The sequence below is a fragment of the Salvelinus alpinus genome, chromosome 3, assembly GCF_045679555.1.
Source record: "Salvelinus alpinus chromosome 3, SLU_Salpinus.1, whole genome shotgun sequence".
In the NCBI taxonomy this organism is placed as follows: domain Eukaryota; kingdom Metazoa; phylum Chordata; class Actinopteri; order Salmoniformes; family Salmonidae; genus Salvelinus; species Salvelinus alpinus.
In genome coordinates, this window is record NC_092088.1 from 66,123,404 (window position 1) to 66,145,605 (window position 22,202).

A 22,202-nucleotide genomic window follows, 5' to 3' on the forward strand; every position below is an offset into this window, starting at 1 on the left:
GTCATAGTGGCGGAGGTGTTGTTGCCTACTCTTACCACCTGGGGTCGGCCCGTCAGGAGTCCAGGATCCAGTTGCAGAGGGAGGTGTTCAGTCTCAGGGTCCCGAGCTTGGAGGGCACTATGGTGTTTGAAAACTGAGTTGTAGTCAATGAACAGCATCCTCACATAGGTATTGCTCTTTTCTAGGTGAGAGAAGGCAGAATGGAGTGCACTTGAGATTGCATCGTCTGTGGATTTGTTGGGGCAGTAGGCAAATTGGAGTGGGTCCAGGGTGTCTGGGATAACGGAGTTGATGTGTGCCATGACCAGCCTTTCAAAACACTTCATTACAGATGTGAGTGTTATAGGGCGGTGGTCATTGTGGCACGATGCCTTAGTGTTTTTGGAACAGGAATGATGATAGTCAGCTTGAAACATGTGGGGATTACAGACTGGGAGAGGTTGAAAATGTCTGGAAAGACACCTGCCAGCTGGTCTGTACATGCCCGGAGGACACGCCCTGGAATACCGTCTGGCCTTACAGACAGAGAGATTTAACCTAGTCCTCCGGATCAGCGGGGGGCCTCATGCAGGGCTCTGTGTTGTTTCCAAACCTCTCCTTGAGTACCCCCAGCCATTCTTATTTGTTCAATTCCAACTAGCATACCTGCTCCAACTAATCATCAAGCCCCTGATAGCCCCATCAAGCCCCTGGTATTCGAGGGGAGGTTTGCTCAAAGAAGTGATTAAATGGATGGAGACCTTGATTATTATTGAATAATAAAAACAACCTGCAGTCCGGATAATAGACCACCAACTTTGGAAATGCGTTCACCCATGTTTCCTAAAACTACTGCCTCCTATGTGTCATCGTGACTACTACCAATCCTTTTGTGAATAATAACTGGAATGAAATTGAGCAAACAATTTGTCTCTAGATTTAAATTTGCTCTTCTGGGCTGACAGACAAGTGGGAATTGAAATATGAATGAATTACTGCTGGTTTTGGAAATCACTCATCTGGAACAGCTAGCAGATGCCCTAATGCTGGTAGCAACTTGTTACTTTCACCGCAATTAAATGCTCTCCTTGGCACCGCAGTTTTTATTCCCCACACATATTCCATTTGGGAGCTAAAGTAATCTTTCTGTGGTTAAAATGATCTATTTAGTAAACAAAGAGAAATACAACAATCCATGCTCTACCTGAGGAAACTCAGCAAAGTTTTTATTAAGAGGAATGCAACTCGCTCTGGATAAGAGTGTCTGCTAAATTACTCAAATGTAAATGTGTAACATCCTTGATGCAAATATTTTGGGTGAGGTTCCAAACAGCTGGCTTTGTGATCAAGTTAATGCATTTCAGTAGTGTTCAATCTGTGGGTAGTGCTCTTGTTTTGCTCAGGCTACCTGACATTGGAATTATGGAAAGCTGTCTGTTTCTTTTTTATATGTTTAAAACACGTCAATGTAGGCTACTCTGTGAAAATAAAAGCTGTGTTTTTAAAATCGTAATCATATATCACACATGTACTGTTTGCATCTTGTCAATGACTGTTACTTTATCTTTCACCTTTCTCCATCTGCAGGTGATGTTTACTGAAGAGGATGTGAAGTTCTATCTGGCTGAGCTGGCCTTGGCCTTAGATCACCTTCACAGTCTGGGCATCATCTACAGAGACCTCAAACCAGAGAAGTAAAGCCTCACTGACTGTACTGTGCCATAGTCTACTTCCTTATTCAAAGAGCATCTTGCATATCCATTCTCCGCAGCTATAAAATGTTTACCCATATGAGTACTCCTACAAATTGTTTCTTTATCTCCGAGACTTATGAATATTCTGATCGGGAATGACCAAGTACATAACTGTCGGATTTGATATCATATAATTCCGATCCATGAGTTCAAACAAGGTTGCGTTACTGCTCCGTGGTGCTGCCTGTGACAGGTCTATCAAAACAAAAACAGGTCTCTGGTGCAATCAATGCTGCATCTGTTCTGCATCTTTTTCCTCCTAGACTTGTAAATTGGCTCTCGGGTATTTGATGAGAGAAAATAAACAAGGAACTCTCAGCATGGGAATAATTGACGTTTGAAGGTCTCGCGTAATTCCTGGTTTCAGTGGTTCTGCTTTTTTTGTCTTTGAAGGACAAGCTATTCCCAGCTTTACTATTGATGATTAATGACACCAACCCAAGGGCAAAAGTGTGCTGTGCACAGATCCATTAGTTCTAACAAACAAACACTCAATAAATGTATGGGTGTGCAGTGCTGAGAGGTGTGTAAGATGTGAAGATTTTATATAAATTATTTATATTATACAGATAGTTTATTAGGTACACACATCTAGTACTGGGTCAGAGCCCCCTTTGCCTCCAGTACAGCGTGAATTCTTCAGGGCATGGAAACGTTGCTCAGTTGGTATCAAGAGACCTAACATGTTTCAGGAAAACATTCCCCACACCATTACACCCCCACCATTACACCACCGCTACATCATGACTGGATGTTTTTTGTTGCACCATTCTCTGTAAACCCTAGACACTGTTGTGCTTGAAAAGCCCAGGAGGCTGGACGTTTCTGACATACTGAAACCGGCTCGCCTGTCACCGGCGAACATACCACGCTCAGTGGCTTAGGTTACTCGTTTTGCCCATTCTAAGGTTCAATAGAACAGTAACAATGCTTCAATGCCTTACTGCCTGCTTTATATATCAAGCCACATCCACGTGACTCACTGTCTGTAGGAGCAAACTATTTTCGTGAACTCGTGTGTGTGTGTGTGTGTGTGTGTGTGTGTGTGTGTGTGTGTGTGTGTGTGTGTGTGTGTGTGTGTGTGTGTGTGTGTGTGTGTGTGTGTGTGTGTGTGTGTGTGTGTGTGTGTGTGTGTGTGTGTGTGTGTGTGTGTGTGTGTGTGTGTGTGTGTGTGTGTGTGTGTGTGTATATATATATATATATATATATATATATATATATATATATATATATAAAATACAGTACCAGTCAAAAGTTTGGACACACCGACTCATTCCAGGGTTTTTATTTATTTTCTAATAGAATAATAGTGAAGACATCACAACTATGAAATAACACATATGGAATAATGTAGTAACCAAAGAAGTGTTAAACAAATCAAAATATATTTGAGATTCTTCAAAGTAGCCACCCTTTGCCTTGATGACAGCTTTGCACACTCTTGGCATTCTCTCAACCAGATTCATGAGGCATTCACCTGGAATGCATTTCAATTAAAAGTTAATTTGTGGAATTTATTTCCTTCTTAATGCCTTTGAGCCAATCAGTTGTGTTGTGACAAGGTAGGGGTGGTATACAGAAGGTAGGCATATTTGGTAAAAGACCAAGTCCATATTATGGCAAGAACAGCTCAAATAAGCAAAGAGAAACGACAGTCCATCATTACTTTAATACATGAAGGTCAGTCAATCTGGAAAATTTCAAGGACTTTGAAAGTTTCTTCAAGTGCAGTCGCAAAAACCCTCAAGCCCTATGATGGAACTGGCTTTCATGAGGACCGCCACAGGAAAGGAAGACCCAGAGTTACCTCTGCTTCAGAGGATAAGTTTATTCGAGTTAACTGCACCTCAGATTGCAGCCCAACTAAATGCTTCACAGAGTTTAAGTAACAGACACATCTCAACATCAACTGTTCAGAGGAGACTGCGTGAATCAGGCTTTCAAGGTCGAATTGCTGCAAAGAAACCACTACTAAAGTACACCAATAAGAAGAGACTTGCTTGGGCCAAGAAACATGAGCAATGGACATTAGACTGGTGGAACTCTTTCCTTTTGGTCTGATTAGTCCAAATTTGAGATTTTTAGTTCCAAACGCCGTGTCTTTTGAGACACAGAGTAGGTGAACAGATGATCTCTGCATGTGTGGTTTCCACCACGAAGCATGGAGGAGGAGGTGTGATGGTGCTTTGCTGGTGACACTGTCTGTGATTTATTTAGAATTCAAGGCACACTTAACCAGCATGGCTACCACAGCATTTGGTGGCAATACACCATCCCTTCTAGTTTGCGCTTAGTGGGACTATCATTCGTTTTCAACAGGACAATGACCCAACACGCCTCCTGGCTATGGAAGTGCTATTTGACCAAGAAGAGGAGTGAAGGAGTGCTCCATCAGATGACCTGGCCTCCACAATCACCCGACCTCAACCCAATTTGAGATGAGTTGGACCGCACAGTGAAGGAAAATCAGCCAACAAGTGCTCAGCATATGTGCTCAGCCCTTCAAGACTGTTGTGAAAGCATTCCAGGTAAAGCTGGTTGAGAGAATGCCAAAACTGTGCAAAGCTGTCTTCAAGGCAAAGGGGTGGCTACTTTGATGAATCCAAAATATATTTAACACTTTTTTTGGTTACTACGTGATTCCATGTGTTATTTCATAGTTTTGATGTCTTCACTATTATTCTACAATGTAGATAATAGTAAAGATAAAGAAAAACTCTTGAATAGGTGTGTCTAAACTTTTGACTGGTACTGTATATATATTGATGTCGCATTCCTTCCCTCTACAGTATTCTTCTTGATGAGGAGGGCCACATCAAGATAACAGGTGACTAAAGACTGTTTTAAAAACATACAGCAGTGGTAGTAGTAGTTTGAACATATATAGCAGTAGTCTCTCTTTTTTATGTTGAATCCATTAAGCCCATAGCTGGTGGCTGTTTTCCTCTGTCTTTGACATCAATCCCTTTTATCAAATGTATTTTAGATTTCGGGCTGAGTAAAGAGGCAATAGACCATGACAAGCGAGCGTACTCCTTCTGCGGGACGATAGAATACATGGCCCCTGAGGTGGTCAACAGAAGAGGACATACACATAGTGCTGACTGGTGGTCATTTGGCGTCTTAATGGTGTGGACCTCCCTCCCTTTCTTTTTGATAATGCATTACAGACATACTATAGCTATTGGTTGGCTGCAATGTTATTGCAACACAATCTCTAGGTCAGAGTTTCATATAATGAAATTGTTTGCATACAGTATATGGACGTGCAGCACTATGCATACAGCCTGTTAGACCAGGTCACTAATGGTCCAACCTAAAGTCAAAATGTGGATCTTAATGCAGAGACATCATAATGACGATGCATACTGGTATGGTAGTAGTCCACTACTTCTACACCATACACTAGTCTCACCTCTTCAATCCTCTTATATTAAAAGATGAATGCTGATTGAATAGAGCCAGACCTGTTATAATAAGGTTGCTGCTGACTAATCCACACATTACTCCACCACCTCTAAAGAACAAAGGACTCCCTAATGGTTTCTAAGCTCAGTACTTTAGCCTCACGTTAAAAACAGATCAATACAAACCTTGCCAAATATATCCCTTTAGGGCCAGAATTTATAACGCAAGCTTTGCTCTCTCCAAAAGAAACCCGCCAGGCACTCTCACTGATATCACCTTGAAGACACATTTCAGTTGAATGCATTCAGTTGTACAGCTGACTAGGTATCCCCCTTTTCCTTTCTCTTTGCTCTGCAGTTTTAGAACAAGTGCATGTGTAGTAACTGGAAAATATTATTTTCCTATATCATGCCATAATATAGTGAGTTTGTCATCCAAGAAACTGTCAAAATTGTGGTGGAATACATTATATTGTTTTGTAAAGAGATTTAGAGGATTGGCACTGACATTGTTTGTCTTTATTTTCAGTTTGAAATGCTGACAGGATCTCTACCATTTCAAGGCAAAGATCGCAAGGAAACAATGGCCCTCATACTAAAGTAAGATACGACAATTTGTATGGCAAATATATATGAAATGCTACTTTGTGAAATAATTGTATTTTTTTGTTTTGTTTTGTAGGGCAAAACTTGGCATGCCGCAATTCTTAAGCCCAGAAGTGCAAAGTTTAATACGGGCCCTCTTCAAAAGAAATCCTACCAATAGATTAGGTATGTAGTCAAGAGAATTAATCGTGTGTGTCATTTCACATGCTCCTCTAATTGGAAGACTAATTTACAGCATTAGATAAGCCATTTCTCATTTATTAAATGTGACACAGACAGCATTGAAATCGGAATTTTACATTTGACATCTTCGCATTGAGGGTTTAGGGACAGTGCAGTCTAGAAAGCACAGTTACTGCATGTCCTCTCTTACCCCTCGGTGGAAGCTGGTTGACCAGTGTTGGGGTTGAATATAACCACATTAATCACTTCCTCCATGATTTATAAGATGGAGAGTAATGTCAAGCTAAATTTCAACTGTACCAGGCATCACTAGTGTGGTACCTGTGGTGCAGTCAGATTAAAGCCAGAAGTCATTCTGTATGTATGATTGCGTTAAATATTAGTAACAATTTACCTAAAGTATTTATTTTTTTTAAATATATATTTCACCTTTATTTAACCAGGTATGCCAGTTGAGAACAAGTTCTCATTTACAACTGCGACCTGGCCAAGATAAAGCAAAGCAGTGCGACAAAAACAACAACACAGAGTTACACATAAACAAACGTACAGTCAATAACACAAAATAAAGGAAAAATAGAAAAATCTATGTACAGTGTGTGCAAATGTAGGGAGGTAGGCCTAAATAGGCCCTAGAGGCGAAAATAATTACAATGTAGCATTAATACTGGAGTGATAGATGTGCAAGTAGAGATTCTGAGCAAGAGGGTAAGTAATAGAGCAAGAGGGTAAGTAATAATATGGGGATGAGGTAGACGGGTGTGCTATTTACAGATTTGCTGTGTACAGGTACAGTGATCAGTAAGCTGCTCAGACAGCTGATGCTTAAAGTTAGTGAGGGAGATATAAGACTCCAGCTTCAGTGATTTTTGCAATTCGTTCCAGTCATTGGCAGCAGAGAACTGGAAGGAAAGGCAGCCAAAGGAAGTGTTGGCTTTGGGGAGGACCAGTGTAATATACCTGCGGGAGCGCGTGCTACGGGTGGGTGTTGCTATGGTGACTAGTGAGCTAAGGCAGGGCTTTACCTAGCAAAGACTTATAGATGACCTGGAGCCATTGGGTTTGGCGACGGATATGTAGTGAGGGCCAGCCAACGAGAGCATACAGGTTGCAGTGGTGGGTACTATATCAGGCTTTGGTGATAAAGCAGATGGCACTGTGATACACTACATCCAGTTTGCTGAGTAGAGTGTTGGGGGCTATTTTGTAAATGACATCGCCGAAGTCAAGGTTCGGTAGGATAGTCAGTTTTACAAGGGTATGTTTGGCGGCATGAGTGAAAGAGGCTTTGTTGTGAAATAGGAAGCCGATTCTAGATTTCATTTTGGATTGGAGATGCTTAATGTGAGTCTGGAGAGTTTACAGTCTAACCAGACACCTAGATATTTGTAGTTGTCCACATATTCTAGGTCAGAACCGTCCAGTCAGAACCGTCCAGAGCAATGATGCTAGTCGGGCGGAAGGGTATGGGCAGCAATCAGTTGAAGAGCATGCACTTTGTTTTACTAGCATTTAAAAGCAGTTGGAGGCCACGGAAGGAGAGTTGTATGGCGTTGAAGCTCGTTTTGGAGGTTTGTTAGCACAGTGTCCAAAGAAGGGTCAGAATGGTGTCGTCTGCGTAGAGGTGGATCAGAGAATCACCAGCAGCTAGAGCGACATCATATATATATATATATAGAAAAGAGTCGGCCCGAGAATTGAACCCTGTGGCACCCCCATAGAGACTGCCAGAGGTCCGGACAACAGGCCCTTCGATTTGACACACTGAACTCTATCTGAGAAGTAGTTGGTGAACCAGGTGAGGCAGTCATTTGAGAAGCCAAGGCTATTGAGTCTGCCGATAAGAATGCAATGATTGACAGAGTCGAAAGCCTTGGCCAAGTTGATGAAGACGGCTGCACAGTACTGTCTTTTATCGATGGCGGTTATGATAAAGTAGAGAGGTTTAATGCTTTATTACGTGTTATACAATGGGTTGGTCTACGGGTGGCATTCCAGCTGGTGTCTATTCCACAAGTTACCACCGGCTAAATCTGATGTTAAAATGCCTATTTACTCCGTTCCATCTGACTGTGCAAGCTACTGTCTCATCAGTCCAGCCAGGCAATTTATAAACTTGATCTCCACTATAAAAAACATCTAGACATTATCTCACATTTCTTTTAGATTAACCTTTAGTTTTCAACAGCGGAGATTTATATAAACCTTGCTGTCTGTCTCTCTGACATTTGCAACATTGTTTCAGTATTCAAATTCCATCTCCAGCTTTCCCATAGTAATGAACATGTCGGGAGTCAGGACAAAACAGACAGGCAGGCAGTCGAAATTATTAATCAGATGGCATAATTTTTATGGATATATACAAAGAAATGTCAATTGAAAAAAGGTCAAACAAAATGAAGTGCAGCTACTTTGGTGTCTTTCCAGCTTCAGTTTGAAGTGATTGTGTTCGCTGTGTTGTTGGCTAGCTCCTCTGAACAGCAGTGTCCTGACGAGTGAGTGAGCGCATTTTCTATGCCAGGTGAAATCACGTATCATTAGCTCATTGTTATGGATGTATCCAAATAAATGTCACTAGAAAACAGCTTAAACAAATTCAAATGTGGCTACTTTGTTGTTATTCTGGCTGCACTTTTTGACGTGACTGTAAGTTAGCCATAGTTGGCTAGCTAGCGAGCAAGGGATAAGAACATTGCCAGCCAGTATGGCTATGGAACATTTAGTACGAAATACTGAGTCGCGTCCATAGATACAGAACAAAAAGACTGAACGGCTGGGTCCCGTCTCTGGCAACTGAACTGATAGAACGAACGACCAGCCGGCTTGGGCAGCAACCCTAGATTTGTGTCGGGACTATATCTTGTGGAAGGATGAAATAGTATTAATAAAGGAATCTAATTAACGTGTTTAATGAAAATATGGAAATAATTTTTTGAATATGTTGGTAACCCGTTGTAGAAAAGTGATAATGCCCCTGCTGGCCCTTGACGAACAACACCAGTGGCAATATATCCTCCAAACACCGGCTTCTCGGGCATTATCACTTAATTATATGCATGTACAGTGGGGAGAACAAGTATTTGATACACTGCCGATTTTGCAGGTTTTCCTACTTACAAAGCATGTAGAGGTCTGTAATTTTTATCATAGGTACACTTCAACTGTGAGAGACGGAATCTAAAACAAAAATCCAGAAAATCACATTGTATGATTTTTAAGTAATTAATTTGCATTTTATTGCATGACATAAGTATTTGATCACCTACCAACCAGTAAGAATTCCGGCTCTCACAGACCTGTTCGTTTTTCTTTAAGAAACCCTCCTGTTCTCCACTCAATACCTGTATTAACTGCACCTGTTTGAACTCATTAGCTGTATAAAAGACACCTGTCCACACACTCAATCAAACAGACTCCAACCTCTCCACAATGGCCAAGATCAGAGAGCTGTGTAAGGACATCAGGGATAAAATTGCAGACCTGCACAAGGCTGGGATGGGCTACAGGACAATAGGCAAGCAGCTTGGTGAGAAGGCAACAACTGTTGGCGCAATTATTAGAAAATGGAAGAAGTTCAAGATGACGGTCAATCACCCTCGATCTGGGGCTCCATGCAAGATCTCACCTCGTGGGGCATCAATGATCATGAGGAAGGTGAGGGATCAGCCCAGAACTACACGGCAGGACCTGGTCAATGACCTGAAGAGAGCTGGGACCACAGTCTCAAAGAAAACCATTAGTAACACACTACGCCATCATGGATTAAAATCCTGCAGCGCACGCAAGGTCCCCCTGCTCAAGCCAGCGCATGTCCAGGCCCATCTGAAGTTTGCCAATGACCATCTGGATGATCCAGAGGAGGAATGGGAGAAGGTCATGTGGTCTGATGAGACAAAAATAGAGCTTTTTGGTCTAAACTCCACTCGCCGTGTTTGGAGGAAGAAGAAGGATGAGTACAACCCCAAGAACACCATCCCAACCGTGAAGCATGGAGGTGGAAACATCATTCTTTGGGGATGCTTTTCTGCAAAGGGGACAGGATGACTGCACCGTATTGAGGGGAGGATGGATGGGGCCATGTATCGCGAGATCTTGGCCAACAACCTCCTTCCCTCAGTAAGAGCATTGAAGATGGGTCGTGGCTGGATCTTCCAGCATGACAACGACCCGAAACACACAGCCAGGGCAACTAAGGAGTGGCTCCGTAAGAAGCATCTCAAGGTCCTGGAGTGGCCTAGCCAGTCTCCAGACCTGAACCCAATAGAAAATCTTTGGAGGGAGCTGAAAGTCTGTATTGCCCAGCGACAGCCCCGAAACCTGAAGGATCTGGAGAAGGTCTGTATGGAGGAGTGGGACAAAATCCCTGCTGCAGTGTGTGCAAACCTGGTCAAGAACTACAGGAAACGTATGATCTCTGTAACTGCAAACAAAGGTTTCTGTACCAAATATTTAAGTTCTGCTTTTCTGATGTATCAAATACTTATGTCATGCAATAAAATGCAAATTAATTACTTAAAAATCATACAATGTGATTTTCTGGATTTTTGTTTTAGATTCCGTCTCTCACAGTTGAAGTGTACCTATGATAAAAATTACAGACCTCTACATGCTTTGTAAGTAGGAAAACCTGCAAAATCGGCAGTGTATCAAATACTTGTTCTCCCCACTGTATATGAGCCTTTATGTATTACTGCATAGGGCTTGTATTTTACCACCCTAGACCCTTGTTTAAAAATCATGTTTAGAGAGTGTAGCCTAATATTCCCCATAATACACCATATTCTCACTGAATAATATGGTGGAGCAGAGATACTTGAGATAGAATTTTAGTATGTGAGCAATTACAGCCCAGTGAAGCTAAAAAGAGTATTCAATCTAAATGTTCTGGTGCATTTTACTGTTAGGTGCTGGACCAGATGGAGTCGAGGAGATTAAAAGGCATAATTTCTTTGGAAATATAGATTGGAATGTGAGTATAAAGCTCTTCATAACCCTTTCTAAAAATCATTAAAGGCATTGCTTCGGATATGTCCTCCTGAGGATTTGATTGTCATACCTTCAGAATAGAAGTAAAGGTATTTTACCCCAGAGCTTGTACTTACAGATGTAGGACCTTACATTTGAGCCAGTTTTCTACAGCAGTACAATAATCCTGCAGCAACAGGATTAACAGTAAATTAATATGTGGATTATAATTAATAGACATTTTTGTAGGTGTTGATACATTTTTGTAAGGGGGGAAAAGTGGAAATTACAAACTTCAGAAGCCTTTTTAAACCTCAAATACTCTAGAAGTTTTACATTTCCTGCATTGCAAGACAGTTCATCTGCAACTGGGTCCTTCTCCTGCAACAGGATCCTACATCTGTAGCTCAAATACTAAATGGAAAAATACAAGTTTTATTTTTCCTTTTCCCCTCATGGTGAAACCACAGAAACTTTACAGAAGAGAGATCAAGCCTCCATTCAAACCAGCAGTGGGCAGGCCAGATGACACCTTCCACTTTGACCCTGAATTCACCTCCCGCACACCAACAGGTGATTGGTAATTGTAGGTGAAGTAGTTCATCTGTGCGTGCCTGTGTACGTGCTTACATCCCTGTCGCCTCATAATTTCATGAATCATGTTATGTTTTACTTCATACTGTTTGCTTCATTGTTATGCTCAGAATAATAATTTCTCCATGCATCTGGGTTACCCTCACACTGACATAAAATTTCCACTCAATTACTGACAAACAACCCCCTCTTATAATGTCCACATAAACTCACACTTATATATCCGCATAAAGTCACCCAGCTGCAACTTTAAATCTTTGAATTTTGAATCCTCTGAAATTATTATATCCTTCAATGGATCATAGTCCATGGGCAAAGGAAATGTGGGACAAAAGTGCCAATATTTAGTCTCCTATATCAGCTGCTAGTTTGCAAAGTCAGAGCTGGGCAGTTGCCTGTCGACAAGACCCTCTAGGCCACAGCTGTACAGTACAATGGGACTAACCTTTTCAAATGTCAATTTAATGATAACTGACATTCAATCAACTGTGATGTATTTCCAGTTGCCAATGTGTCCTAGTTCCCATGTTTGTTTCGTGCCTGCCCGTTAGACAGTAGTGGTTGTAACATTTTCTGTACCTTTCTCCCATCAGACTCGCCGGGCATCCCTCCCAGTGCCAACACACACCAGCTCTTCAGAGGGTTCAGCTTCGTGGCAACTAATCTGGACCAGGAGCAGTCCATTGCTGAAATACGGCAAAGCTCAACTGTCAACACTATTGTCCAAGTGAGAATGATAGACTAGACTGAGAGGACTAATCATCTCTGTTATTCAGCTCTATCAACCATACTCTATTTAAATACTTGAAATAATCTAAAAATATCTCTATTTTTAGATATGACACTGCCTTCAGGCTATTGTCTTTTATTTTTTATATGTATATATATATATATAGTATATATATCTCTAGAGAAAGAGAGAGATTTTTTCCCCATTAATTAAACGTAACCACCGGACAAGAGTATCAACATCGAGGGGAATGTCAATCCTTGTTTCTGTATGGAAGAAGAAGAAATCAATATGATATCAGGAAGGAACCTCATGGGGATGTCATGGCATTACATCAGAATACAATGGATTAACCACTTTTGATACTGTATTCAGAAAGTGTTGAGTAAAGAAAGTAAAGACCCCTGTCAATTATCAAAACTCATATTCAAAGGTAATTTCTGGTGATTTTGTAATTGTGTGGGGCATAAAAGATTCAATTAAATACATTTTCTCTGTACATAATTCATACCTTTTTGCTACCTTCGTCCTCTTACTTACACATTGGACACATAACATGAAAGGTGGGAGCTTAAGGAAGATAAGATTGTAGCCCAACTGTACTAACAAGCTGCCACTAGAGACCTCTGTCTTTCTGTGTATGGTGCTGTTACTGACATGACTGTCAGCTTACCTATGGTACAGCACAAACATCTAAGGAATTTGTCTTTTGACGAATTCAATTTATTTTAAGTGGACACATGACAGTGAGGTCGAAGTGACCCTCTTCTTTAAGGCTGACCCCTGATCTTTTGATCTAACCGCAACACACATCTTAGCCACTGCTCCAGAGAGGCCCTCTTGTGTGTCCTGCAGCACACACAAAAACAGATCAACTTACATAACCACCCGGACTGATTCTTACCAGATGGTTCATACCTGAGTGAGCATTTCATTGAAGTCACTCACCAGAGAGGCCTCCCAGTGCCCTCAGCAAAGCATATTGATTTGTGAGAACACTTAGTTCCCTCTGACATCATGGCCATGGGTGCTCTGCAGTGGCAGCGTTCTGAGAACATTTGGATCCTCTGCTGCGGCAGTGCAGAGATCAACGGTGAACATTTTCATTGTATTGAACAAGTGAGATTAGATGCCGCTGCAGTGTGGATGAATATGAATGAGCCAACATATGTGCAGGCAAGGTCTCTCAGCGAACACAATAGAATAGCATGGACTATACTGCAGACCGCAAGGTGGATGTGTGAACCCAAGATGGACTATTACTGTGAACATTTTCAATTCACCTTTCTTGCTCTTATTTTTGTTTTGACATACTGTACAGCAATAAAGGAACACGTCCAAAATCTCCACATATGAAGCATTACATCACAAGAGAAAGGAGAAATGCCACCAAAGTGCACTCTCGCTGGAACACTGTTCACATAGAATGTTCTTCAAGGACAATTCTTACTAGGGGAATAATTTGATAGCTACAGTAGATCTGTTTTGAATACCAGTGTGCTACCCCTGAATATGTCTGAGGATTATAGGAAGACTGATGGATTCCCTAGTCTGCCTGAGCAGGATTATGACATGAGCGAATAGTAAGGAAATCAGATGACAAGCTTAAGAGCATAAATATGAGCAGAGGCTTAAACGTTTTCATGATGACTGGAAATGTTTGTCATTTCAGCAACTTCATGGGACCAACATCCATTTCACTGATGGGTATGAGATGAAGGAGGATGTGGGCTTGGGAGCGTACTCCGTCTGCAAACGCTGCATCCACAAAATCACCAGTGTTGAATATGCTGTCAAAGTAAGTGAACGGTATAGGTAGATTTTTCAAGAGGAATAGTTTTTATAGGTACTTTATCATTCTTGGAGAGAAATAATTTTCACGGCCAATCAGTTATAAGAAACAGCATCATACGCAGCAAGGGGACGTTATGATCAGTACAAGGATTCCAGAATGATATATCATCTTTAATTATAGTAGCTTTGTGATATACTGTATGTAGTTTACACATTTCACTTCCTTGAATCCTGGAACAATTACAAGCCTTTCAACTATAATATAGTCTCTCTCAGGATGATTCATGCAGCGACAATGATTCTGTATTTTGTGCAGATGATGCTCTGTCACACATTTTATCATAAGAGGATACCAAGCAGGGGGACCAGTACGAATATGTATGCACTACTGTAAGTCGCTTGATAAGAGCGTCTGCTAAATAAAAAATTAAATAAAAAAACAGTTCTAATCTAACAGGGGGTGTGGTGTGTCTCTTTCAGATCATCGACAGAGCCAAAAAAGATCCATCTGAGGAAATTGAGATTCTGTTGAGATATGGGCAGCATCCAAACATTATCACGCTGAAGGATGTAAGTAATCATTCAATGACTCAAACACATGCCCATGCTGAAAGCCCTCCATAAGGACAGAGAACCTTGTGAGTTTGCATGACTAATGAAAAATGTGTCCTGCAAACTTGAGTTTTCACTGACCATCATATTTGACTGCATCTTCTCTTGTCCATTTGTATCTCTATTAGATTTTCACTAGCCACTTTTTGTGGGCTCTGAGGACTAGACTAATGTACTCTTGGTTCATAAATAACTCCATGTGGTATTAAACTGTCTTTTTGGCCCCTAGGTCTATGACGATGGGAAGTATGTGTACCTTGTGATGGAGCTGATGAGAGGTGGAGAGCTGCTGGACAGAATCCTCCATCAGAAGAGTTTCTCTGAGCGAGAGACCTCTGCTGTGCTCTGCACTATTACCAAGACAGTGGAGTACCTTCACTCACAGGGGGTCAGTATCATGAATGTATATGTCCAACTAAAATCTGTATCAAAGTGAAAGGAGTAGTGCTCCTAGCTAGGACATATTCATACTGGCAATTTATTTTATTTATTTTGTCATAGGTTGTACATCGTGACCTTAAACCAAGCAACATCCTCTACGTGGATGAAACGGGAGATCCGGAATCGATCCGAATTTGTGATTTTGGGTTCGCCAAACAATTAAGGGCAGAAAATGGTCTCCTCATGACGCCCTGTTACACAGCAAACTTTGTGGCTCCAGAGGTAAGGAGTGGTTTGATCAGCTCTTATTTATTTCAAGTGCTGTATATCTCTATATTGTGATATGACACAGATTCTTCATGTCTTTCATAGGTCCTGAAGAAGCAGGGGTATGATGCTGCTTGTGACATCTGGAGTTTGGGAATCCTACTCTACACTATGCTCGCAGGGTAATCCTAATTCGCTGGTTTATTTAAACCTCAAGAAGACTGAACACGCAGGGTCAGACCATTTATATCCCAATTTCCCTTTGCTAAGTGACAGTTTACCTTTGCTAGAAACCTGGTTAAACCAGTTTCACAGTAACAAACAAAAAACAATGAATTCTGGACTGCGCTACCTCTCCTGGCAACCAATGATTCAGGACTCATTTTTGAAACGGTGAGAGGGACAGTGGACGACGGATTACTTTTTAAGCTGAGGTTGAGTCTGCGGTAGAGTCATTTTAATTGTACTCTGCACAATGCCAAATCTCTCAGGACCTGCTCTGACAATTTAATGTCCCAGCCTGTGGCTCATGTTTTAAATCTCTGTAATCAGGGCATTAGAAAAAAAGCTGAATTCTTTCATAGATGTCAAACACTGTTTAGATGCCATTATTATTATTTGTTTTTTTAGCTCAATAAGGGTGTTGGAGAAATGGCCTAAAAATAGCACCTCACATATAGCCCATACTCACAAAGACACGCACACTCACACACACCAACAGCCAATGCTGCTGTACCATGTATATAGAGACATTAAACAATGGACACTTCCTGTTTCTTTTATACTGTTTTTCACACTGTGTGTGTATACTGTATTCACGACATAGCTCATTCTGACCTACTGTATCTACTACTGTACATTGCATTTTTTGTTACACTGTTTATACCCACCGCGTATTTATACTGGATTCTTGACATAGCTAATAGTGCCTTCAGAAAGTATTCAACCCTCTTTACTTTTTCCACATTTTGTTGTGTTACAAAGTGGGATTAAAATGGATTTAATTGTAATTTAAGAAAAGTTGAAGGAAAATTATAAAAAATAATTGACAAATAACTAATATATTTGTTAGAAACACCTTTGGCAGCGATTACAGCTGTGAGTCTTTTGGGGTAAGTCTCTTAAAGCTTAGCTCACCTGGATTGTACATAAAAAAAATTATTTAAAAAAATAAATAATTGTTGTTGGTTGTTGATCATTGCTAAACAGCCATTTTCAGGTTTTGCCATAGTTTATAAAGCCGATTTAAGTCAAAACTGTAACTGGGCCACTCAGGAACATTCAATGCCGTCTTGGTAAGCAACTCCAGTGTATATTTGGCCTTGAGTTTTAGGTGAACTTTTCTCCCTGTCTCTGTTGGAAAGCAGACTGAACCAGGTTGTCCTCTAGAATTTTTCCTGAGCTTAGCTCTATTATGTTTATTTTTATCCTGAAACTCCCCAGTCCTTAACGATGAAAAGCATATCTATAAATGATGCAGCCACCACCATGCTTGAAAATATAAATAGTGTTACTCAGTGATGTGTTGGATTTGCCCCAAGCATAAGGCTTTGTATTCAGGACAAAAATGTTGTTTCTTTGTCTCATTTTTTGCAGTATTACTTTAGTGCCTTATTGCAAACAGGATGCATGTTTTGGAATATTTGTATTCTGTATAGGCTTCCTTCTTTTCACTGTCATTTAGTTTAGTATTGTGGAGTAACTACAATGTTCTTGATCCATCCTCAATTTTATCCTATCATAGCCATTTATACTCTAACTGTTTTAATGTCACCATTGGCCTCATGGTGAAATCCCTGAGCAGTTTCTTTCCTCTCCAGAAACTGAGTTAGTACGCCTGTATGGTCATAGTGACTGGGTGTATTGATACACTATCTAAAGTGTAATTAATTTATTCACCAAGCTCAAAGGGATATTCAGTGTCTGCTTTTTTATTTGTACCCATCTACCAATAGGTGCCCTTCTTTGCGAGGCTTTGGAAAAGTCCCTGGTCTTTGTAGTTGAATCTGTGCTTGAAATTCGCTACTCGACTGAGGGACCTTACAGAGAATTGTATGTGTGGTGTACAGAGATGGGGTAGTCATTTGAAAATCATGTTAACCTCTATTATTGCACACAGAGTGAGTCCATGAAACATATTATGTGACTTGTTAAGCAAATTTTTACTCCTGAACTTATTTAGGCTTGTCATAACAAACGGTTTGAATACTCATGACATTGAATACTCATGACTCATGACATTTTAACTTTTCATTTGTAATTCATTTGTAAAAAATTCTACATACAAATGTCTACTTTAACATTATGGGGTATAGTGTGTAGATCAGCGACACAACATTTTACTGCACTATTAGGAGCTAGTAACACAAGCATTTTGCTACACCCTCTATAACATCTGCTAAACTGTGTATGCGACCAATTCAATTTGATTTTGATTTGAGATACTAAAAGAAATACAAGACCCCCAATTCAAACAAACCCAGATACATAATTATTTGTGCAACAGGAAAGCACATTCATTATGGTAGAGCAGGGTGAAAAAGGTTAACTCAGTTACCTAAAGTATTATTGAAAAGTGTTTGATTGTTTTGTCCTTCCTCACACTTGTGCTTACAGCTTCACCCCTTTTGCCAATGGTCCTAATGACACCCCGGAGGAAATACTGGCTCGCATTGGTAGTGGAAAATATGCCCTCATCGGAGGAAACTGGGATACAGTTTCTGATGCTGCAAAGGTGAGGTTACTTGGCTTTTATTAATGACACATCACTGTTAAATTTGATTAATAAATGCAATTCACATCCAACTGTTGTACATGAAAGTCTGAAATAAAATCCCACCCACATTTGTTTAGCTGCAACGCTGCATTTCATACTAGTCCTAACTGGACTATTTCTTTATTGGGTTCCAAAAGGACATTGTGACTAAAATGCTTCATGTGGATCCACACCAACGGCTGACGGCCCCCCAGGTTCTCAGACACCAGTGGATAGTCAACCGAGAACAACTGTCTCAGAGTCAGCTCATCAGACAAGATGTACAGCTTGTGAAGGTAAGGAGGAAAACCTAAGAAAAACACTAAACCTGACATAGTGTAAGAAGCACCATCATCTGCATGTTGTGCCAATCTCTAGCCTCGTAAACCAGACTGACCACATTGTTTCACTTCAGCCCAGCGGTTTGACTGATTGACCAGGCTAGTCGATTTGTCCCTGAGCAAATTATGTTAGCTAATTGTGATAGTTATTTTTTAGCATCACAAGCATTTTTGCCTGCTAAAGCTCACTGACTTAGGTCTCTCACAAATTAATTTGTCCTCTGTAGAAATGACATTTTTGTATTCACTGACATTCTACTGCCACGCTGTGTACAGATCTGCCATTACATGTAGACCTTTTGCGTTCTTCTCTGTGTCAGCAAAAGTCATTTGAAACCTGCTCAAAGTTTCACATACTGTGCTTGCTTTGCCCGCTTAAAAAGGTCCAATGCAGCCTTTTTTATCTCTATCAAATCATTTCTGGGTAGCAATTAAATACCTTACTGTGATTGTGTTAAATTAAAATTGTCAAATAATAGCTAATTAGCAATTTCTCAAGTAAGAATTTTGCTAAGTCTGTCTGGGAATGGTCTGAGTGGTGAGGTGAAAACTGAAAACTAGCTGTTATTGGCAGAGAGGTTTGGAATGCTCTTTCATATTGGTCTATTAACTAATTTACCGCCTGAGGATATCACCAGCTGGGCAAAACTATCCCACCAAAACAGGCAGCAATTTCAGGCCGTCTTTCCAAACAGTTCTTACGCTAAAAGAACATTATCATAATTTTCACAATTTCACAGTATTATTCCAACATCATAGTATGGAAATAAAACACAGATACATCCTGTTTTGGACTGTACTGGGCCTTTAAATATGCAGGTTTTTTTCCCAGAGCAATTTTTCCAGCTTTATATCATTTAAAGACGTTTTTCTCTGTCATTCTAGGGCGCAATGGCTGCAACATACTTGGCTTTGAATCGTTTGCCTCTGGCCCCAAAGCTGGAGCCTGTGGAGTCTTCAAGTTTGGCGCAGAGAAGAGGAATGAAGAGACTCACATCCACTGGTTTATAGCACCCTCATAGATGATTCAGTGACAGAGCTTGAAAAGGGGTCAAAGTGCAATGACTTACATCAGACACTGGTTTAAGTGCCCGTCCAAAATACCAGGAAGTCCACAGTAGTGGGAGCAAGGAGGAGCAACTTATCAGAAGAAAAAATGTGGAGAAGATACATCCGGTTGTTGCACTAAGAAAGAAATCTTTACGGATTTTAGATGCACTAGAAACAAATGGTGGTATTAAAAGACCAACCAGAATGATGTTCAAATGTTCATTGGTATTGAAGATATGTAATGTTCATATATTTTATTCATTCATATTTGCCTTTTCCTTTAGGTGCCATCTGCTACTATTTAATTATTTGACACCTTTGTATTATGTAGAGTATGTTTCATATGATATTATCTAGGAGACCAAGTAATCTTACAGAACCTCAAGTTGACACTGTCATAAAAGCTGTAACAGAGAAGTTGAGAACAGTTTAACTAACATGATGACTACAGATAACTAACTACATTTACGGGATTTTATCAACATCAGACATCTGTATTTTTCGCTGTGGCAGGTGGGAATGTTACTTTTATTAGTCTTCATCTGGGAGAATAATTGCTGACAGATTGTTGTAAATGTAAATGTTCAGCTGCTAAGGATACGTTGGTACATTTTTGTAACAAAAACTGAAATGGCTAAATGAGCACAAAGAGTATATGTATGCATCTGTAGTTGATTTTCAGGTTGGTTCATAAGGTTCGATATGCTGTAGTGTACAATATTTATTTTCTGTAGATTACAAATTCACTCTATTGTTTAAAAAAATCTAGTGAGCATTATTTTGGATGCTTTTAATAGTTTTGGCAATTTATAACAGCATTCTATGTGTTTTTGGAGGGTTTACTGAAAACAGACCCATTTATAAATTGCCATTGTAAGTTATATTTATTTTAAATGTGACTTATTTGATCAAACAAATGTATTTGTTTCTACTCTATCCATTATTTTTGTGTATTAATTTATGTAAATGTCTATTTATTTTATTTTTAATACACAACATATTTAAGTGTTTTATACCTGATCTGAAGTGACTTTGGAAGGAAGTATTTGTTGTATTAGCAAATACATTGCCTTTATCGGCATTACCTTGTTTTGCCGTCTGTAAAATTACTTATTTATTTTTTCAGAAAATATACCATTCATCTCTAAACAGTATGGAACCAATATGAATGCACATGAGTATTTACATGTATTGTTCATATTTTGAACAGGGACAACAAAAAACACCTACAGTAGAATGCCACCTTGGATGCCTTTGTTTCTGATTTATGTGCAAGTCAAGTAGTAAAGAAGCTATGTGAAACAAACAAGAAATCTCAACAGTATTCAGTGTACTCACACATTGAGATATCATAGAATTACAGGTAGAAAGCACACAGGATTCAGGAATGGTTTATCAATCAACCTAAGCCCACAATGACGCTTTAGTTGCTCCATAATAAGAATATGGGATACACACCAATATGACAAAACAGGTTACATAGGGTAAATACTACAGACTTACCTTTAGAATATATTCATCATTTTGACAGTACAGCTTGCTAAATTGGGGCAGAGAAAATTAAAAGCATTATAGCTGATTGCACAGTGAGCCTTAATTTCTGTTTTCACAAAGCTTCATTGAATAACTACTAAAATACACGATGTAAAGAGAGATCCCCCATAGAATAACACAATAGAGTACCAATGCCTCTCCTTGTGCTGCTGTGGCTTGTATAGATCTTAAGTGTTTTGTGCATACTGAAGGTACTTCTACAAAGATAATTGATTCAAAGTCTTCAGCTCTGTGTTGTTCAGTCAAAAAGCCCTCGAGTGAGCACACACTGTCTCATAACCGCTAAGTAAAAAGTAACATTGTGAAACGAGTACATTTACATTGACATTTTAATCATTTAGCAGATGCTCTTATCCAGAGTCACTTACAGTTAGTTAGTGCATTCATCTTAAGACAGCTAGGTGGGGCAACCGCATATCTCAGTCATAGTAAGTACATTTTCCTCAAAGTAGCTATTAGTAAAGTCAGTGCGAGTGTTAGTATCTGTGCTAGTAGGACTGTACATACTGTATAGGCAAAATTTTACAAATAAATCAAGTGTGGAAGAAACTCTTGTGTTGATATTTTGTGATGATTGTGTCAGGCATACACACAGTGACTGAAACAATGTGGTCAGTCTGGTATACGAGGCTAGAGATTGGCACAACATGCAGATGATGGTGCTTCTTACACTATGTCAGGTTTAGTGTTTTTCTTAGGTTTTCCTCCTTACCTTCACAAGCTGTACATCCTATCTTATAAGATGACTCTGAGACAGCTGTTCTTAGTTGACTATTCACTGGTGTCTGAGAACCTGGGGGGGTGGTTAGCCATTGGTGTGGATCCACATGGAGCATCTTAGTCACAATGTCTTATTGGAAACCATTAGAGAAATAGTCCAGTTAGGACCCGTATGAAATGCAAAATTGCAGCATAAATCGCATATGGGTCAGGCATATGTAACAGTATAACTTTAAACCGTCCCCTCGCCCCGGGCGCGAACCAGGGACCCTCTGCACACATCAACAACTGACACCCACGAAGCGTAGTTACCCATCGCTCCACAAAAGCCGCGGCCCTTGCAGTGCAAGGGGAAACCCTACTTAAGTCTCAGAGCAAGTGACGTAACTGATTGAAATGCTAGTAGCGCGTACCCGCTAACTAGCTAGCCAACAGCATCAATGTCACAGTATAACTTTAAACCGTCCCCTCGCCCCGACACGGGCGCGAACCAGGGACCCTCTGCACACA

General features: G+C 40.2%; 1 protein-coding gene across 2 annotated transcripts in view; it reads left to right on the plus strand.

The window, feature by feature from the left end:
• Positions 1 to 21,502, plus strand: part of LOC139571138 (ribosomal protein S6 kinase alpha-2-like) — a 53,965-nt gene extending 32,463 nt beyond the window's left edge. For both annotated transcript variants that reach the window (XM_071393732.1, XM_071393733.1), the window contains exons 6-21: positions 1,567 to 1,673; positions 4,523 to 4,560; positions 4,720 to 4,862; positions 5,670 to 5,740; positions 5,823 to 5,911; positions 10,834 to 10,898; positions 11,365 to 11,467; positions 12,082 to 12,215; positions 13,891 to 14,016; positions 14,493 to 14,582; positions 14,854 to 15,012; positions 15,126 to 15,287; positions 15,378 to 15,454; positions 17,889 to 18,006; positions 18,186 to 18,323; positions 19,254 to 21,502. In XM_071393732.1, the coding sequence (XP_071249833.1) occupies positions 1,567 to 1,673; positions 4,523 to 4,560; positions 4,720 to 4,862; positions 5,670 to 5,740; positions 5,823 to 5,911; positions 10,834 to 10,898; positions 11,365 to 11,467; positions 12,082 to 12,215; positions 13,891 to 14,016; positions 14,493 to 14,582; positions 14,854 to 15,012; positions 15,126 to 15,287; positions 15,378 to 15,454; positions 17,889 to 18,006; positions 18,186 to 18,323; positions 19,254 to 19,379 (1,746 nt within the window). In that variant the 3' untranslated portion in view covers positions 19,380 to 21,502. The remainder of the gene's footprint in view (positions 1 to 1,566; positions 1,674 to 4,522; positions 4,561 to 4,719; positions 4,863 to 5,669; positions 5,741 to 5,822; positions 5,912 to 10,833; positions 10,899 to 11,364; positions 11,468 to 12,081; positions 12,216 to 13,890; positions 14,017 to 14,492; positions 14,583 to 14,853; positions 15,013 to 15,125; positions 15,288 to 15,377; positions 15,455 to 17,888; positions 18,007 to 18,185; positions 18,324 to 19,253) is intronic.
• Positions 21,503 to 22,202: the final 700 nt, after the last annotated feature.